The following is a 17553-nucleotide window of genomic DNA, read 5'->3' on the forward strand; positions in this document are numbered from 1 at the left end:
ATGAATTTGGTCTAATGGTGAAGATAAAATTATCCACAAGAAATAGTTATTTAAATGTGATGTACCACTTGGGTTTTAAAATTTCACCCAATGTAAGCATCTCAAGAGCTACACAATTTGTATTATTTGTATGTGTTATTGTTAAGTAATGGAAATACTTATAATGAAACAATTGTGAAATTTGAGGGGATTAAGATTTGAACGGTCCTTGATAACAGACCTACAGTAGTAGCACAATCGTACCACAAGGTGGCACTATAACTCAGATAACGACAACGATCCTGGCTTTGTTATGTTAATATCCTGTCCAATTGCTGCCGTTCTCCCAAATGACCACCAGAGGGCAACGGTGAGCGGAGGCGCGCTACCTTCAGCTACCGTCAAGAGTACCATTGTTCATTCACAATTCACAACTAAACTTCCGTTTTAACTATGGTTCTTTCAAAATAAAAATGACGAAGACGGACTTTTTAAAACGCGTGTCCTGTGTGTAGGAATTCGATTAATAATGGCACACGGGGGAGTTGTTCGGTGTACTTTTGCTCACGAAGCGTAAATTGTAAAAAATAAAAGAGATTTATCAAAAACAGCTACACGATTTGTAGCTATGTTATATAATGCACAAGAACTATACTTGTAAATTAATAAAATGGTAAACATTTGAGGAGTTTAAGATTTGAACGGTCCTTGAAAACAGACCTATAGTAGTGGCACAATCATACCACAAGGTGGCACTATAACTCAGATAACGACAACCATCCGGGCTTTGTTGATACGTTGATATCCTGTCCAACTGCTGCCGTTGTTCTCTCAAACTACCGCTAGAGGGCAACGGTGAGCGGCGTTTCAGCTACCGTCAAGAGTACCATTGTTCATTTACAATTCACAACTAAACTTCCGTTTTAACTGTGGTTCTTTCAAAATAAGAATAACGAAGACGAAGACTGACTTTTAAAGACGTGTGTCCCTCTGTGTAGGAATTCGATTATTAATTACACGTGGGGGAGTTTTTCGGGTGTACTTTTGCCCACGCAGCGTAAATTCTTAAATCATGTCGTCCTCTTTCAAATGCAACCAGCCACAAACACGTATGCTATTATATTGAAAACCATAAACGGAAGTATGTCCATTCATCGTGTATGATGGTGAATGATTGTTGTCACCAGATTAATCACCCACCCACAACAACACAACACTCCCGCACAATACGGCGCACAATGGGGCTGTAATGTCACCTGCGGGAGACTGAAAGCACCCTGCCGTTAAAGCGCGGACGCTCTGCTGCTGCATGGATCTAATGATGATGAAGAAGAAGAAATTTAAGTTCAAGGTGGATTTTGAGCTGGATGAGCTCTCGTCGGTGCCTTTTGTGAACGGAGTGCTGTTCTGTAAAGTCCGACTCCTGGACGGGGGCTTCTCCGAGGAGTCTACGCGGTGAGGGGGGCTCCGCTTCTTCACGCACATCATCCACGGGACTACGCTTCCTTCGCTCGCAGGCTAATGCTAGTTCGGGCTAAGATAGCTGTGCGATCGGCGCGATTTACACCAAACAACCAGCCACAGTTAGTTGTTCGTTGTGTGTCCGTGAATGCTCTTTGTTGTTGTGCACATCCAGGACCTGTTACCAGAGAGGGAACGTTAATTAGCTTTATAAATACGGTGACATCTGCTAAAAGAGAACTTAGCATCATTGTTTCTGCTGGACAGAACATTAGAATGGAACATCTCTGCATTTCGCCTCATATTTAGGGTGAAACCATGGCAACACTGACTAACTTGGCTCTTGTTAAAAGGCTTCTAGGAGATCGGAGTGATTTTTGTGTGCCATTGATCTCTGTGCCCTGGGCAGCCATCTGAAACGTTTAAACACTTATGCCATAAAGTGAAATTTGATGCCGTAATACAGATGATTGCTGTTTCATCTGCAGTGGCAGTAAAGTGCAGGAAGCAAAGGCACTAGAGAAGTAGGTGAAAGGTGTTACACTGACTAACATCAGGCTGTGGGTATTATCAATTTATCATCGATTTATTACATCACTTTGTGTGTTTGTGTGTGTGTGTGTGTCTGCATAGGTCCATCACACTGAATCATTAGACTGATGTGATATATGATTGAATGTATTTAGAGAAAGACTTTGTGAACTTACTTTTCTTCATTTTCTTCATTCTACATTGCACAAATAATCTAAAACAACCTAAAGTGACCTCTCTCTGCAGCAGCATGATGTCATGTGTGTAGGATTTTGCTGTTAAATGTCTGAGACAGAAGCTTTCATCTGAGCCGTCATGCCGGTATTCAATGTACGTAACGGAAAAGCTGTCATTCCTTTGACATTGGGATGAGCAAAACAATCCAGCGTATCTGATTTTAGTTTGTGATCCACAGTATCAGATTGTGTAATATATATATATATATATATAGAATTATCCAGGAGGTTTTAGTTATTTGAGAAGCAGCTTTTGTCTGTTAGTGGCACGTGTATTTTTATCAGCACAAAATTGGTTATTTTGAGGGAGAAGGTCAAACAAAGGAAGGGTTTGTGAAGCAGGACCTGTTTGTGAGGAACCTGTATGCAACCCTCTGTAGGGTTTTCTGATTTCTGAAGAAGTCGTATGCTTAGTTTGAGTCATGATCCAGAATTTTCTGCTGCACTTTGATTTGTAAGGCCTCCAACCTTTCCATTATTTCCTTGGATATTCTGAGTCATGCAGCTCAGCGTGTAGAGGAAGTGTGTGTGCGCGCTCTTGTTTTATGTGCCAGTGGGTTTTCATCCGGACTATTCCATTGTTTTCCCCTCATCAGATGGGTTCAGGTCGGATTCAGCTCTCGTGTGTCCCTTTGTAACAAGACGTGGGGAAGTCACGCGTAAAGCTTTGAGAGATGTTGCTTCTGAACGTCACGTCTGTATAACAATACATCTGACCCACGCAGAGAGACGAAAGACAGACAAACAGGCCAAAAAGCGAACAGGCTCCAGTTTTTCTGCTTCAAACCAATGTAATCAAGTCTAAATCCCCAAAGCCTACAGAGTCCAGCTGGCTGGGAGTTCCCTGTCTGACTCTGGGAGTTAACGCTCTGAGATTTATGAACCCCAGGATTTAGTCAGCGTTTGTGAAACATTGGTCACACATCTGCTGCTTTCATGTCGTCTGCAGAGCCAAAACTGCAACTAACACTTAACTGTCACCGCTGACTAATTTGTCAACTATCACACATTTTGTAGTAATCTGAGGTACGAAAAAAACATTCAAATGACAAGTGCACCTCACAAGTGAGCAGAGCCTAGAGGAGGTCTTGAAATATAACATTTACAATGACATGTTACAATGGCATAACACAGAAAAGCATTTTAAGAGCTGGAACCAGCAAATGTTCTGCAATTTCACTGTGTAAAAAGATCAAAACTGTCAGTTATTACTATTTATTTTCAATTGATCACCTTATCATTCCAGCACAGCAACAGAGTACAAGCCCTCTTTAGCTTTAACGTTTGTCCATCTCATCTCTGTCTGTTTTTCTCTCTAGTTCATATCTAAACTCCTGTGGTTCGCTCACTCGTTTCATGTTGATCTGCCACACTGTGACAGGAGGAAATGCAAAGTCAGTCAACACGAATTGGCTGGGGGGGGGGGGGGGGGGGGGGGGGGGGGGGTTTGGTTAGGTGAGTGGTAGAGGAGACGGTGCCAACAAACGAGGCCATCTGGGGTATCGCAATGCTGCACACGCATATGCACTCCTTTCCCTTTCACTTCATCTCTTCATTACTCCGTTTCCTTTCATACGACGGCCAACCCCCCCCCCCCCTTCCCCCCTCTCTCGCTCAACTGCTGGCAGCGTGTGAGTGTGTGTGAGAGTTGCGTTTGAGTCCTGCTAGTACATTCGAACACAAGTCACGCACGCTATTGTAAACACTGATTCAGTAGTCGAACCAATCGATACCTTGAATTGAGGCTGTAATCAATAACCTGGTTTGGTTAAGTACCTGGCCGATCGTGGAGAAGACGCGTTGATCATTATTTGAGTAGGCAGTCATCTATTAAGCGTTCCATCAAAATCATGACGCCTCCCACTGTTATTGGAAAGAGGAATGTGGTTGAAATGTTTCTCTGTCAGCTTCATTCATATTGCATGATGTTGCCTCACAAACCCCATCAGTGCTCCAGCTCGTCTTCACTAATTGATCGTAAACCAGATACTGACTCCTTTGAACCCCGAACCAGCCAACGGTCGTGCTCCAAGCAGCTCAAAGCGAGACTCTGTGCCCGATTTCACAGAATTCAATGATTTTCCGGTCTGAGCTCGGTCAGAGACATTGTGTTTGCGAGTTGCATCACGCTGGAGATGTTTGGCATCGTGTCCGTCATTATAGCATAATGCAGTTCTGTTCGGGAAGCTTGTGACACGCACTCCTTTGCCACAAGAGTCCATTCAAACTCCCCTGCGGACCTGGGAAGTGTTCACCATATATCTCTAAAGTGCTCCGACTCACGGGAAAACAATGCGAGTGACCTAGTTTGGATGTAGAGTACCTGCAAAGCATGATATTCTGTCAAATCACAGGCGTATAGCTCTGATCTTACATGCAGCGAGTAACGGGTACGTGTGACTTTCCCCGCACAGGGAGCCAGTGCAGGCCAACTGTGTTCGCTGGAGGAAGAGATTCTCTTTCCCATGTAAGATGAGTGCCAACGCAGGGACTGGTGTGCTGGACCCGTGTGTGTGTCGCGTGTCTGTCAGAAAGGTACAGTATGGAACTCTGAGCTTTAAAGTGAGCAACATGTTTGCGATTTCAGTATTAAACCTAACAGTTGCTGTAAGGATTTCCAATGTACTTGAATATACAGTAAATGGGTTTTACCTGCACACATTTAATGTTTTGGCACTGTGGATTCAAAACTCAAACACTTTTGGAGCTGACATGGATCTCAAACACGTTAAACAGGAAGGTGGTAACGACTGTATAAGCCATAGAGCCACACAAGCTTAGAGACTGGAGGATTGGAGTCATTTCCCAGGACGTGTTTAATCAGTTTATCTCTTTTTCAGGAGCTGAAAGGTGGGAAGGCCTATGCAAAGGTAAGTGGTGGCATGTTTTATGCTGTGTCACCCTCATCCCGCACACCAGCCCAACCTGCAGGCGGCCTAGATTTACAGTAATCAGTAGCGGTAACGTGGTCGCAGTCTTCAAACCCACAGCAAACAGATGGACTCCACTGCCCGCAGGACACCTCGTCATGTCATCATGTCATCATGTCATCATGTCATCATGTCATCGTGTCATCGTGTCATCGTGTCAGGGCAGCTCAGACACGGAACATGCTGAACTTGTTTCCCCAGAACATATACGTACACTTGTACACAAATGTGTGAAATGCAGATGGGGTAGACCGACCATCTAGACATGTAGTTCCTCCTATTCCTCCTCTATTGCATTAGAGATGAGGAAGAAAATATCCTCGGTAAGAAATCATCTTTCCAGGCAGAGTTTCAGCCGTTCACCTCGTGTCATACTTTCTTCCCCAGCTCGGTTTTGCAGATCTGAATTTGGCGGAGTTTGCCGGCTCAGGGAATACGACCCGCAGATGTCTACTGGAAGGCTACGATACCAAAAATACTCGGCAGGATAACTCCATACTCAAGGTAACAGCAGCCAGGCTACAGGAAACTGATTTATCTCCTCTGAGAGTTCACAGGCTTCATGCTGAAGTCAAGTCTGCTACTTTGCTAAAGGGTCGCTGCTTTCTTACCAAGTCCAAAGTGAGATGAATTCACTCTACGTCTTTTTTTCCATAACAGGTTATCATCAGTACACAGCTCATGTCAGGGGACCCCTGTTTCAAAACGTAAGTTCAATACATATGTTTTAGTTCGATTCGCAACATTTTTTTACTGTTGTATAAAAGTGTCCTGCATTATTTATTCCTCACTCTTTATACAGATGGGATAGATAATAATGATGATAGTGTACATTTAGTGTTGTAAGTGCCACTTTACACTTTGCTGCTGGCTATATTTGTTTGGGATCTGCTCCAAAATGCAGGCTGAAGGTGCGGCACCGACAGCTTGTGGCCATGACGTCACACCGGGGGGAAACTTTCAGCAGAGGAACTTTATTAGTTCATATGAATTGTTTCATCTTTATTGTCTCAACAACTGTAGTGTCTGAGAGCACAGCGTGTATTTAAGCATTCACAGCCCAGAAAATGGAGTAGTTAGTGTCACTGAGAGTTGCTTTAGGGCTTCGTCTACTTCCTCCTGGGTTGTTGGAGCCCTCGCAGTGGGAATATGTTTTTATGGTGGTTTAAAAAAAAAAAAAAGGAGTGAAATTCCATATCCTTCAGGCAAAATATGGTCTAAAAATATGCATCAGCTGTTATTTTAGTGCCAAAAGTCATGTGTTGGCTTTTGTTTCAGTGTCTGTGTGTGTGTGTGTCTGTGTGTGTGTCTCTAAATGTGTGCCTGTACGTGGAGGGAAACACAGGCGTGTCAAAGCCGCTGGTTGAGATATGAAGCTGTATTGTATTGTATTTTGAGGTTCAGCTTTAGTTTCACGTCTTGCCCTTTTCATTCATCATCCTTTTACATAAATACACTCTTCCTTTCCCCCCCCCCATCTTTCTGACTCATTTTTTCCCTCTTTTTTTATTGAAAAAATTGGCACATTTTTGAAAGTCAGGAAATGGGAAACAGTTGTTGTGTTGCTCTCCCCTCTTGTCGCCAGGCCTCCTTCCACCGCCACTGTGATTGGGATCCAGAGCGACGGAGAGAGTCTGCTGGAGGAGACGAGGGGAGGGAACTCGCAGACCGCCTGTCCTGGTGAGGTGCACCTTCCCGTCTGTGCTGGCGCGTGCCTGTGTGTGTGTGTGTACGTAGCGTTTACTGTCACTTGCCGGCGAAGTCTCATCCAAAGGGGTCGTTTCTTCCAGCCTCCCCTCTCCGCTGCACTTTCCTCCACAGCCTCCTGTCCTCTCTTTGTGTGTGTGTGTGTGTGTGCGTGCGTGCGTGCGTGCATGCGTGTGTGTGTGTGTTCATGCGTGTACACATTGCAGTCTTGAAGTCTTGTTCCTCCTGGAGGCTCCAGAGTGTAGCGCAGCTCTTTCATATGTATAATTTATAAACTAAGCTGTCTTCTAGATGGGCTACAATCTGCTCTGACCCTGTAGGCTCTCACATGGTTAAAAATAGGACTGTGTGTGTGTGTGGCTGTGCGTGTGTCTGTGTGTGTGGCTGTGGCTGCTGTACACGATGCTTATAGTGTTCTAAAGATATAAGACGGTTCTTGCTTTGAGTTGCATACATGTGAATGGCGTCTTTCAGTCCAAATGGTAGGTTTGGTCAATTACGCCTTAAAGAGGAAGGTGCCAGGAGTGGAAGTTATAATACCTTTATGCTTCGAGCCTTAGTTCCTTTCTGGACTGACTTAAACTATTGTCATCTCCTTTTCTTTTCTCTTTCTAACCCTACAGAGGGCAGAGAAGGGAAGTGCACCGTTGTTCCCGATGAGGTCGGGGGCTGCGGTCACTCCCGCACCTCCAGCTACGCCAGCCAACAGTCCAAACTGTCAGGTAAACCCTCTCCTGCTTTGAAATGAACCGAATGAAGCTTTAATTCCGGCATTCCGTTATTATCAGCGAGACGGGACGAGACAGGAACTCGCTCAGACCCCGGTGCAGATACATTTAATGTCAAAGTGACGAGAGGATGAAGTGAAACTGAAACTGCAGAAAGCTTCGTTGTTCCCTTTAAGGTTGTGGTGCGGAATGTGTTGAACTGAGCGATATGTGATGAAGCTATTTTCCAATGACACTCCGCAAGAACAGTTTATAGGCAGTTTAGAGTTTCCATTTCAGGCAGATCAGATGACTGTAATAAACGATATGAGAGGAAGTGGAGGGATGAACAGAGAGCCGCTCTAATGGCCTCCTCATCCTGCTCAGCCGCAATCTGAAGATGTAGTTTCTGCTGTTACCAAGGGATGATGACATCATGCACCAGATCATTAGTGCCTGGGTGCATGATGTAAAGTTAATGTGGGGATGAACATAGTAAGTATCAGAGGTAACCGCTGTTGGCACTTAAGACCTTTTCCCTCCATAGCTGCAGCCTGAACACGTTGCCTTTGAAAGCTGCCTCATGATGGATTTATTCTCAATGTCTCACTGGTGTGTATATGTGTGTGTGTGTGTGTTGGGGGTGGGGGGGATTTGCTCAATATAGCTGTAGTGCACTGATGCCCTGAGATGTCTCTCGATGTGAACAACCGGCACACACAGAGTAGCGCGTGAGTGCGTAGGTGTCAGTGCAACTCTTCCATGAATTCAGTTTCTGAATTGATGGAAGACACAAGCTAAAGACCAACATTCTAGATTTAAAGCTGTCACTGCCACCCATAGAGGTAAAAACTGCTGCTTTACGTTTAACGTTTACAATCACCGTGCGCCCCTGTCAGGCTACAGCACCGGCCACTCCCGCTCGTCCAGCATGTCAGAGTTCAGCCACCGAAGGAATCATTCTGTGGGCAGCACCTCCACAGGGATCGGCAGCATCCCAGAGCCCAGCGAGGAGCGGGACAGGGAGAGCCGGCCCTGCCCTGCCCTGCCCGAACACCCACAGCCCGTCACCTCCACCAGCAACCCAACGGGAACGCCTGTCCGGAGCGCCTCATCCTGTGAACGACTCAACAGGTGAGCGGCTCCTTTTAAATCGGACGACAAACAACCCAATCAACCCGCCAGCCGGAAGAGATTCCACTTTGGTTATATCAGGAGACTTCTGTTTCTCGTTTGTTAGCCACGCCTATAGAAGAGGATCAAATTCAGCATTAGCATCACAATGTTTTCAGATCAGTGACACTAAATCCCTGTGTATCCTCCCTGCAGACACCCGGTGAAACAGGACTCCATGGAGTCCCAGCTCAAGAGAATGGATGACACGCGGGTGGATGCTGACGATGTTGTGGAAAAAATTCTCCAGAGTCAAGACTTTACACCCAGCCTGCTGGACTCCAGTGCTGAAGGCAAGATACAGCTGCAAAGAGACACACACACCGGACACACACGCGCGCGCACACACACACACGCGCACACACACACACACGCACACAGCCACATTAGTCTGTAGGCCGGAATCTGTGAGCGTGATATTCTTAGACAGACGTTTGCCTTCTTGCGTCGCCCCTTCAGGAAAAATCAAGTAAAAATAGCAACTTGACAGATACAGAACTGATACTTAAATGAGTAAAGCACCAGGTTAACTGACTCATTAGAACGCTACGGTATCAAGCAGTCATTCTGTCATTTAAGGAGAAGGGCACTTCTTTCCCCTTTCCAAGGTCTCACCCAGCTAAGAGCGAAGGAAAAAAATCCCCGCTGTCAATACATGATTATTTTTAGATTGCCTAGCAACTGGCTGCTCCTGATCAGAAGAATTATTCAGGAGGATACGGCTGCTCTGTGTGCCGACCGAATCTTACAAGTGTGTCTGTTTCAGAGGAAGGCTTGCGTTTGTTCGTTGGCCCTGGAGGAAGTACGGCCCTCGGAAGCCATCACCTCCCGACCAGGTGAGTCTCCTGGCTGCAGGGCCGCCTCGCAACGTGACGCAACATGATGAACATCTCCTCTTAGTAGTTAAAAGAGGTGCAGTAAATATAACCCACATTCTCAAAAGCTGCTGTCTTGAGTTTGCAGTGACCTAAAGCTTTTCTTTAGCAAAACAATTCTTTACAATTTTAACGGATAACGTTGTGAGTTCAAGTCTGTGATTGCAGCCGCTCAGACGCGTGAGAGATGTTTGATGTTTGGCTTTTCTCAGGGTCGGCGCCGGAGCGTACGAGCAGGTGGTGATCAAGCGTTAGACCCTGCAGTCTCCCAGAGGCGGACCGACACCGCAAGCAACCGTGTCGTGTTTTAACGATCATCAAGGCAGCACACACACATTATCTGAGCGGCGCCATGTCTGACCAGAGCAGGCAGTGAGAGGTAGAAACCACAACAGCGCCCTCTTGTGTTCACATCTTCAACTAGCACTCCATGTATTGGGTACTTTGGTCACACGGTTTATGTATGGAAGATCTTCATGACAACACTGTCCATAAAAGGTTGTTTAGATTGATTAGGAAACAAAAACGCCAAATGAGCTTTTCCTCTGTAAAGGACAGCAGGAGGTTGAGCTCCGTGAGAGGATGAGCTCTTTACTGAAGGAGGATTCTTTGCATTTTCGAGACATTCCTTTGTAGTGTAGTTACTTGGTGATGAACTGTTGCTTTGGACTTCCTTTTTCAAATAAGTTCTATTTAATGGTCACCAATACGCTGCTAAAAAGCTCCAGCTGTTGAGCCAATGGGATTAAGCAGGTTCCTACTTCACAACAGAGACAAGACATCGACTTGAGCTCTTTGTGTTGTGTGAGCTTGCATAGGTGTGTGTGTGCGTGTGTGCGTGTGTGTGTGTGAATGCGTGCGTGCGTGCAGTCAGACCACTTTTTTTTTTTATTAGTAATAGCTCGAACTGTGTCATTTTAGGAATGTTGTTAACGATTTAGAGAAAATGGGGGAGCAGTGTACTCTTTTCTTATTTATTTGACACTAAAGAGGGATTGTTGAAGATTCTGCAGCACCGACGCTGAATAGGATTGGTAAACGTCTATGATTACTATCACTACAGACCGAAGCATAACCTGTTGTCAGAGGTTTGAAAGGCATATTCACTAAGCAAATGGGTTCAAACGACTCTTTTATTAACTGGGCCTGTCGACCGGGAGGCTCACAGCAGCCAACAAATGGACGATCCTGTGACTGCAGCAAGAATTAGATTCTGTCCTCTAACGCGTACATAAAGAGTAGTTTGTTTCACTTAGAACTGTACAGTTAAGTAGTTGCGTAATTGACCGTCAAGAAAAAAAATGTATAAATAGACCCAGAGTAATAACTTTGTGTGCGCATCTCCTCGAGACATTACATTTAAGAATCGTCTCCTAATGACGGACTGCGTTCAAATAAGTGAATATCTATTCCAAAACAGTCGCACCAACGCCAATGACTGGAATATCAGCCCAATACTGTGATGCATGTTATTTATTTGCATTTTTAGGCTAAAAGGAGAATAAAGGTAGAATTTATCGAGTCAAATTAGCCAAAGTATCAAACACACAGCTGTTATCTGGGGACTCTAGTCAGGTCTATGCATCTAACAATACCAACCAACGTTAACTAGTGAAAACAGACGTGTGTAGTATCTGTAATCTGTCTCCTGTCATAAGCCATAGCAGAGTTAGCACACCTGCCTATTCAAGAACAATTATACACATACTACATTGATGTGTGGTGTTTTAACTGTATGTCAGTGTTCTTTGTTATTGTCTTTGTTAGTTCTGCATGATGATGTCCTTTCGTTAACTGAATAGCTTCGACTCACGCAATTCCTTCTTCCAGTTCGTTTTCAACGTTGCCATCTTTTATTCTGCATTTGTCCATGTTGACGGAATAGTCCCGTCATAAATGTTATATGCCAACGTCTGCACAAATGTCAATGTACAGTGCGATAACTGTAACAGTGTTCTCAATTTATGTTTGTATGTTCAGCATGGTTTGTACGTCCATTTGGTGTCAAAATTCAACTATTACCATCACGTGTATCGGATATTATCTTTATATTTATGATTTACCTTCATTACTAATATTGTGCCATGTTTTTTGCTGAATATTTTAGGGTTTAGGAAATGTGTTCACTGCCTAAGTAAGTGGTAAGACAGTGGTACAAGATTCTTTGCAACCAACTTGGAGATTAGTGTTGGAACTTTATTTTGACAGCTAGTTTGACCTGTACGAGGCAGGTGTGTTCAGCTTGGTACTTTAACATGTTGTTACAAACATGGTTGCTTCTTCTCTTCTGTGAAGCTGTGTTTATATGAGACTGTAAAGTGTATTCTCCTGTAAAGTGATGTTCTGCGCTGTTCTGACACTGTCCGGTGTTTCCTGTTTTAGAGCCGTCCTTTCGACAAACATCTGCTTCCTTAACAAGTGTACTGTATGCTTCAAATGTGTACGTTGCACTGTTGAATAAATTGTTAAAATATTCCCTGTGTGCAGTTTTCCCCCTCAGCCGAAGTAGCGAAGCAGTTTCTATGCCAACACTTACCCATATTAGGATCTCTGGGTGTCTACAATGCTGTCATCAGCCAATACACTCACGAATTAGAGGTGAAACACTGTTTAATTATCAATGAAGACATTTCCTTTATAGTTGTGAGTCGTAAGTCCAGCAGTGACTGGAGGAAAAAAAATATTTCTTCTTAGTTATACCCTAATGAAATGGGTCACACACTTGCTTGTATTTCCCCTGAAGATCACAGATCGGCCTCCCAGTCCTCCTCTTGCACAGCGCCGAGGGAACAGTGGCTCATCTCCGTATACCCAGAATCCTCCAGGTCATCGTTGTCTGCTTCTTCCTGTTCTGGGAGCATAAATCAAGAACACGTGTCACAATACTTAAAACGATGGTCAGTTCAATACTATGGTCAAGAGTTGAACACAAGCAGCAGGTTAGATTTGTAGTGTGAATCAATGATTATAGGGGATGAGGGTAGGCTGTCACTACATGTATTTTCATCTTGCAAGCTCTTAATTTCAGCCACATGTGATTAATTAAGTATATTATAGAGTGAGGAGCACTCAGAGCGATGGTAGTGGTGTACTTGGGTAATCCTTCTATAATTGGAGAGCTTGTGTGTGCATGTGTGTCTGGCAATACAACGAGCACCATTCCTCCAATTGCCTCCAAACCTGGCGGAAACCTAGGCGCAACAATGCAAGTCTATTTCATTTACATTTTTATTTTACGTTTTTTTCAGCATAACAAATGATAGTAGTGAGAGATGGGAGACAAGAATGGACAACAATGAATGATGTCACAGTTGTTAATGACATCACTAACACACAGCTAACAACACAACATCACTAACACAACTTTAAGAACCGTGGATGATGTCGTCACAGTGGGGCGCCAGGATAAATTGAAGGTGGACTTGTTTATATTGCATACCTTGTTCCTTGTCCATTAGGCGCACAGCAGAGCCGTCCTGAGTCAGCGTTACTGAGGGCTCATCCAACAGGAGGTGTCTGAGGTTAGTAAGACTTCCACTCAGGGAGCTGACTTTGGGGCAGGAGGAGCACAGCAGGGCCAGGGGCACACACACACACCTACAACACACAGCAGCGTCAGAACATTATTCAGCAAAAATGACGAGTCATCTCCAGAATGTTCTCCAACTGGAGGCCAAGGCTGTGCAATGCTTAAATACCACCTTAACAGAAAGAAATATAACCAACATGGTTCTATTCATATGAAGCACCCACACTAAATCCACATGAAACAGCTGTTTGTACTGGCAGCAACAAAGACTACATACATACAAACATCATTTATTGTGAAATAGGTATTTGAAATTAGTTTTTGTGTTTTGTAAGTTCTTAATTAGTCTGTGGGGCGAAGGAAGTCGACACCCTCACAGGTCGGTGCATCACAAAGACCTGCATTCTGACCCATTGTGGTAACACTCTTCCTCCTCATCTCTCGTCTTCCTCCTCATCTCCACAGAAACATACCGTCGCTGTTTGGTCTCTTGTCCTCCGCTGTCTGTCCAAAACGCCTCCTCGTACACTCCCTCCTCATCCTCTGAAGCAGCTCCCTCACACCTTCCTGCAGATGTCTTCGTCTCTTCCTCACACGCTGTTTTGTGTTGTGGGAGTTTGAGCCATTATAAAAAAGGAAATATTTTATCAAAGCTATTGGCTAAGAATCCATCCTGGCGTTTCGAAATGCTTATACACATTTCAATATTTAGAGTCACTTTTTACGTGTCTTAATAAGAGGGTTGATTGATAAGTTCTAACTCTAGCAAAGAAATATTTAGGTCTTGCATTTACTCTCAACAGAGGCTTATCTACTTCTATCTCCACAAACTTCTACCGACAGTGCTGAACTGATTTCTATCCAAGTGTCAAAGAAGTTTTCCTTTTCATGGTTCCAAACCTTTTCTTAAATGTTTGGCAAAGGGTGAAAGGTTAGATCTGGTGAGTAGCCTGAGTGATGTAGTCATCTTATAATCTACCTCTGGGATTTAGGTTAAAATCACACAACGCCTACATAAATAAACAGTATCTTTGACTTCTGTCCATGTCAGGCTCCAAACGCTCGTGCATATTCTCAAACCCAAAACGCCTCTTAGAGAGCGTTTTGGAGAGAGTATAGGTTTCATCACCCCCATCAGTCTTCTTCTCCATCCATCCTCTCTTCAGCTTTTCTGCCCAGTAGAGCACCTCGCAGACCAACACCCTCCTCAAGATGTTGTTGTCTCTCAAGCTGGGATAGGTGACACTATACAGCTAGTGTGGAAAACATACATCAACATATAAGCATGTATATGATTCATTTATACATGCTTATTTAAATGTGTATATATATATATATGATAGTATAATGATATCTCTTATCTGTGGAGGAATTAATCAACAATTAGCTCAAGAGGACAGTAAGGATGAGCTGAAACATATGCCAAGAGAATGTCTGCCAATAATGCAATTCTTAATACTCACCAGCAGATAGCAGCAAAGGTCACTAGATTACTTGCTGTCCCTTAACTTTTTCATGTTCTGGGACTATTCAGTTTACATTTACTTTATAGTTGCTGACAGAGCATTATCCATGTTCCTGAGTAAGGGTTATGAGTCTACATGGGGGGGGGTATTTTCTAAGCATGTTCACGTGTGCTCTCCGACTATGTCCAAACTATGTCCATCTCAAACATTTCACACACTCCCACCTGTAAAAAAGAAAAATCTACTTACCAGTTTATAAGAAAACACCTGATTTGGATCATCACTGGACTGGACATTGAGGCCCAGCCTTCCTCCTCGCCTCTGAAACACAGCGATCTGGGAGCAGAAGCCAACTCGTTCCTGTTGGACTGGTGGTGCCTGTCCCACACCAGTGAACTGCACCTCATAGCCAAATTCTTCACACACCTTCATAGCCCTGGGGGGTGAGGTAACGTGGATGGTGATGTTTTACTGTAACAAAACTAATACTGTAGACATTTTTAGGCCCTGGAAGGATGCTGATGTGTGTTTGGGTGCATATACAGTAACCTCCTCACACATTCATCTTCATCTGCTGCTCCAACATGGTCAAAATGTCTTCAAACATATACATGTAACAAATGTCCTACCAAGACTGGAATTCAGCTCTGGTCCACTCAAACTTGTGATCACTGTGCCTGAAACCAGTCAGTCCAGGAAGCAGGGGGTTGAATTCAGAGTTTGGGGTACTGATGATGACCGACACGGGGGTCATGTAACCAAACACCACCTCAGAGAATCGCTCTACATCTGCGAGAGGAAGGTGCTCTATGCTGGAAGACAACCAGGAGGGAAAATGGGGAGAAGCAAAAACAAAAGGCAGATCCAGACAAATAAGAGTATGGAACACTACGTTGACAAAATACTTACAGACACTGTGTGTCAAAATAATATGAACAGCCCAAAGGACAACTTACAGCTCTACACTGGTCAACAGATCAAATCCTCTGAGGCGGGCATCTTTTTCTGTGACTGAGCCCTGGTAAAGCTCAATACTCAGCGGACTACAACGTGGCTGCAGATACTCGGTTGATAGAGGAGCTAGTTCGTGCCTGAAAATATAAATAATATCAATGTATGTTTCTATGCAGCCCACTAAATGAGTTATCAAACATTTAAGAGATGGTTTGGTTCAGACGACATGTTTTAATATACATCACATAAATTACACTGATCGAGGAACCAGTGTAAGCAATCATTATATAGACATACATACATCTTTTTGGTGACTTTTGCAAGGTTGATGTCCACTCCAACCAGCAACTCAATTTCACGGTGAAACCTCAGGTTTTTGATGAGACAGCACTTACTGCAGCCCAGATCCACCACCTAATGTGAAGAGGGACAAGTCATCAAACATGAACCAAACACACAACAAAACACGAGACAGAGTAAAGTGAAGTGAAGGCAGAGAACATGGCTTCTGATTCCAATTACCAAGTCTACCTTAATAGTGACAAAACACGATTTTCAGAGAAACATCCAAGGTACCAATAGCATGTCTGTATTGTGGCCATATGCTATTAAAAGCAGGTTCTTAACGAGGAATGTCCCTGCACGACGTCGTGAGATTCAATCATCAGTTTAGTAAATGTGAAGTTCTATTTCAAGGCATTTGTTTGTCGCTGTCCTGTGATACAGTGCCATCTATCGGTGATGTATCGCTTTTATGGTGACCAAAAGATTCAAATTTTATAAAACTAATAATAAATAATAAAAACACAAAGGACGGCCAGTCTCACATTTATATTAAACATGTCTTCGACACCAAAACAGTTATAAAACGTCACTTTTAAAGGCCAACGACCTACATTCTCAAGAAACGTCACAAACATAATTGGAGTTACATTGAATGTCTCCGCCTGCTAGCACAGATAAGTAGCTTTCCGAGTAAGCGCTACCTGGAAACGCTAAATTCCCCAATGCCGCTAAAACACAAGTGCTAAATGTTGACGCTCCTATCTTTGGCTACCTTTTTGGGCTTGTCTCTCTTTACAAAATCGATGATAAACTGGTGTCTCTGTCTGTGCAGCGGTGGGCTGAAAAGCGAGGCCATCTTGAAGCTAGTCGGGTAGTTTAGCCGAGCAGACACTAGGTGGCGCTGCTCGTCAGTGCGGAACCGCAATTTACGTTCTTTTTTAATGTAAAACTTCAAGCACTGTGACAGAAAGTGGCTACAAAAAACCACAGTTGACGCAAGGATCATTGAATGTGTGTAAAAGTGATAGTGAAGTGAGACACCCTAATGCATAAACAAAACAAATATGATAGACCACAAAATTAAACACCGATTGTTTAGATTTCCTGAAACACCAACATTAAACGAAACTGAATAAATGTTTGTGTATTCCCAGTGGCCACGGTTATGGGACTCAAACCGGCACAAGTTTTTCTTGTGTTTGATTTTATGGCTAAATATGAGTACATTCCCACAAAAAGAGTTCCACACGCTATCTCATGGAGAGCTTTACTCTGGAACGATGCTGACGTCACAATCCTATTAAATCTCCCAATCTTTCCGAATGGTATCACAAAAGTTTCAATGTAGGCTAGTGATAATCAGTGAAGATCCAGGTGCCTTGAATAATCTATGCATACCTTTCTCAAATTCCTCTCAGAGAAAATAAATTAAATTAATTTAAACCATCCCAAATACTTGTTTTCATCTTATTCTGTGGCAATAAAACTCCAGTGTATCAGGGTTAGATAGCGTTCACTCAATACAATAGATTATTTTGTATCATTTATCATCAGAGTAAAATTGTTCCAAGAGGATTTACTTGACATTTTTGCATTAAGTGGGTGTGGAAAGACATATATCATATCATACTGGGTAAGCAAAGCGTGTTAAATGTTAATTGCTGTTTTTTTTAGACATAAGCCTGTTTTATATATTATGTTTACATTTCACTAGTATTAT

General features: G+C 43.5%; 2 protein-coding genes across 2 annotated transcripts; one reads left to right on the forward strand and one right to left on the reverse strand.

The window, feature by feature from the left end:
* The first annotated feature begins 1151 nt into the window (after positions 1 to 1151).
* Positions 1152 to 12073, forward strand: fam102bb (family with sequence similarity 102 member Bb). The gene is made up of 11 exons (XM_076154454.1): positions 1152 to 1434; positions 4622 to 4742; positions 5048 to 5077; positions 5525 to 5641; positions 5798 to 5844; positions 6723 to 6817; positions 7468 to 7566; positions 8451 to 8685; positions 8881 to 9017; positions 9491 to 9560; positions 9812 to 12073. The coding sequence occupies exons 1-11, from the start codon at positions 1289 to 1291 to the stop codon at positions 9852 to 9854; spliced, it is 1140 nt and encodes a 379-aa protein (XP_076010569.1). The 5' UTR covers positions 1152 to 1288; the 3' UTR covers positions 9855 to 12073.
* A 270-nt stretch (positions 12074 to 12343) lies between these two features.
* henmt1 (HEN methyltransferase 1) lies at positions 12344 to 16689 on the reverse strand. The gene is made up of 9 exons (XM_076154391.1): positions 16606 to 16689; positions 15850 to 15962; positions 15551 to 15685; positions 15224 to 15406; positions 14844 to 15030; positions 14165 to 14381; positions 13592 to 13725; positions 13039 to 13189; positions 12344 to 12450 (listed from the first exon to the last, which is right to left on the reverse strand). Exons 1-9 carry the CDS (start codon positions 16687 to 16689, stop codon positions 12344 to 12346), a joined length of 1311 nt encoding a protein of 436 aa, XP_076010506.1.
* Positions 16690 to 17553: the final 864 nt, after the last annotated feature.

The sequence above is a fragment of the Genypterus blacodes genome, unplaced genomic scaffold (genome assembly GCF_046128005.1).
Source record: "Genypterus blacodes isolate CSIRO-AG114 ecotype Tasmania unplaced genomic scaffold, CSIRO-AGI_Gbla_v1 ptg000062l_1, whole genome shotgun sequence".
NCBI classification, from domain to species: Eukaryota; Metazoa; Chordata; class Actinopteri; order Ophidiiformes; family Ophidiidae; genus Genypterus; species Genypterus blacodes.

What these genes read in the sequence shown, in the direction of transcription:
- fam102bb (XM_076154454.1), top strand. Translation starts at nt 1,289, where the DNA reads ATGGATCTAATGATGATGAAGAAGAAGAAATTTAAGTTCAAGGTGGAT. An exon ending in TCCTGTGAACGACTCAACAG is followed by an intron (nt 8,686 to 8,880) that starts GTGAGCGGCTCC and finishes TCCTCCCTGCAG; the next exon opens with ACACCCGGTGAAACAGGACT. An exon ending in GCTGGACTCCAGTGCTGAAG is followed by an intron (nt 9,018 to 9,490) that starts GCAAGATACAGC and finishes TGTCTGTTTCAG; the next exon opens with AGGAAGGCTTGCGTTTGTTC.
- henmt1 (XM_076154391.1), bottom strand. Translation starts at nt 16,689, where the DNA reads ATGGCCTCGCTTTTCAGCCCACCGCTGCACAGACAGAGACACCAGTTT. An exon ending in AGAGAGACAAGCCCAAAAAG is followed by an intron (nt 15,963 to 16,605) that starts GTAGCCAAAGAT and finishes TCTTCACATTAG; the next exon opens with GTGGTGGATCTGGGCTGCAG. An exon ending in AGGTGTTTTCTTATAAACTG is followed by an intron (nt 14,382 to 14,843) that starts GTAAGTAGATTT and finishes TTTCCACACTAG; the next exon opens with CTGTATAGTGTCACCTATCC.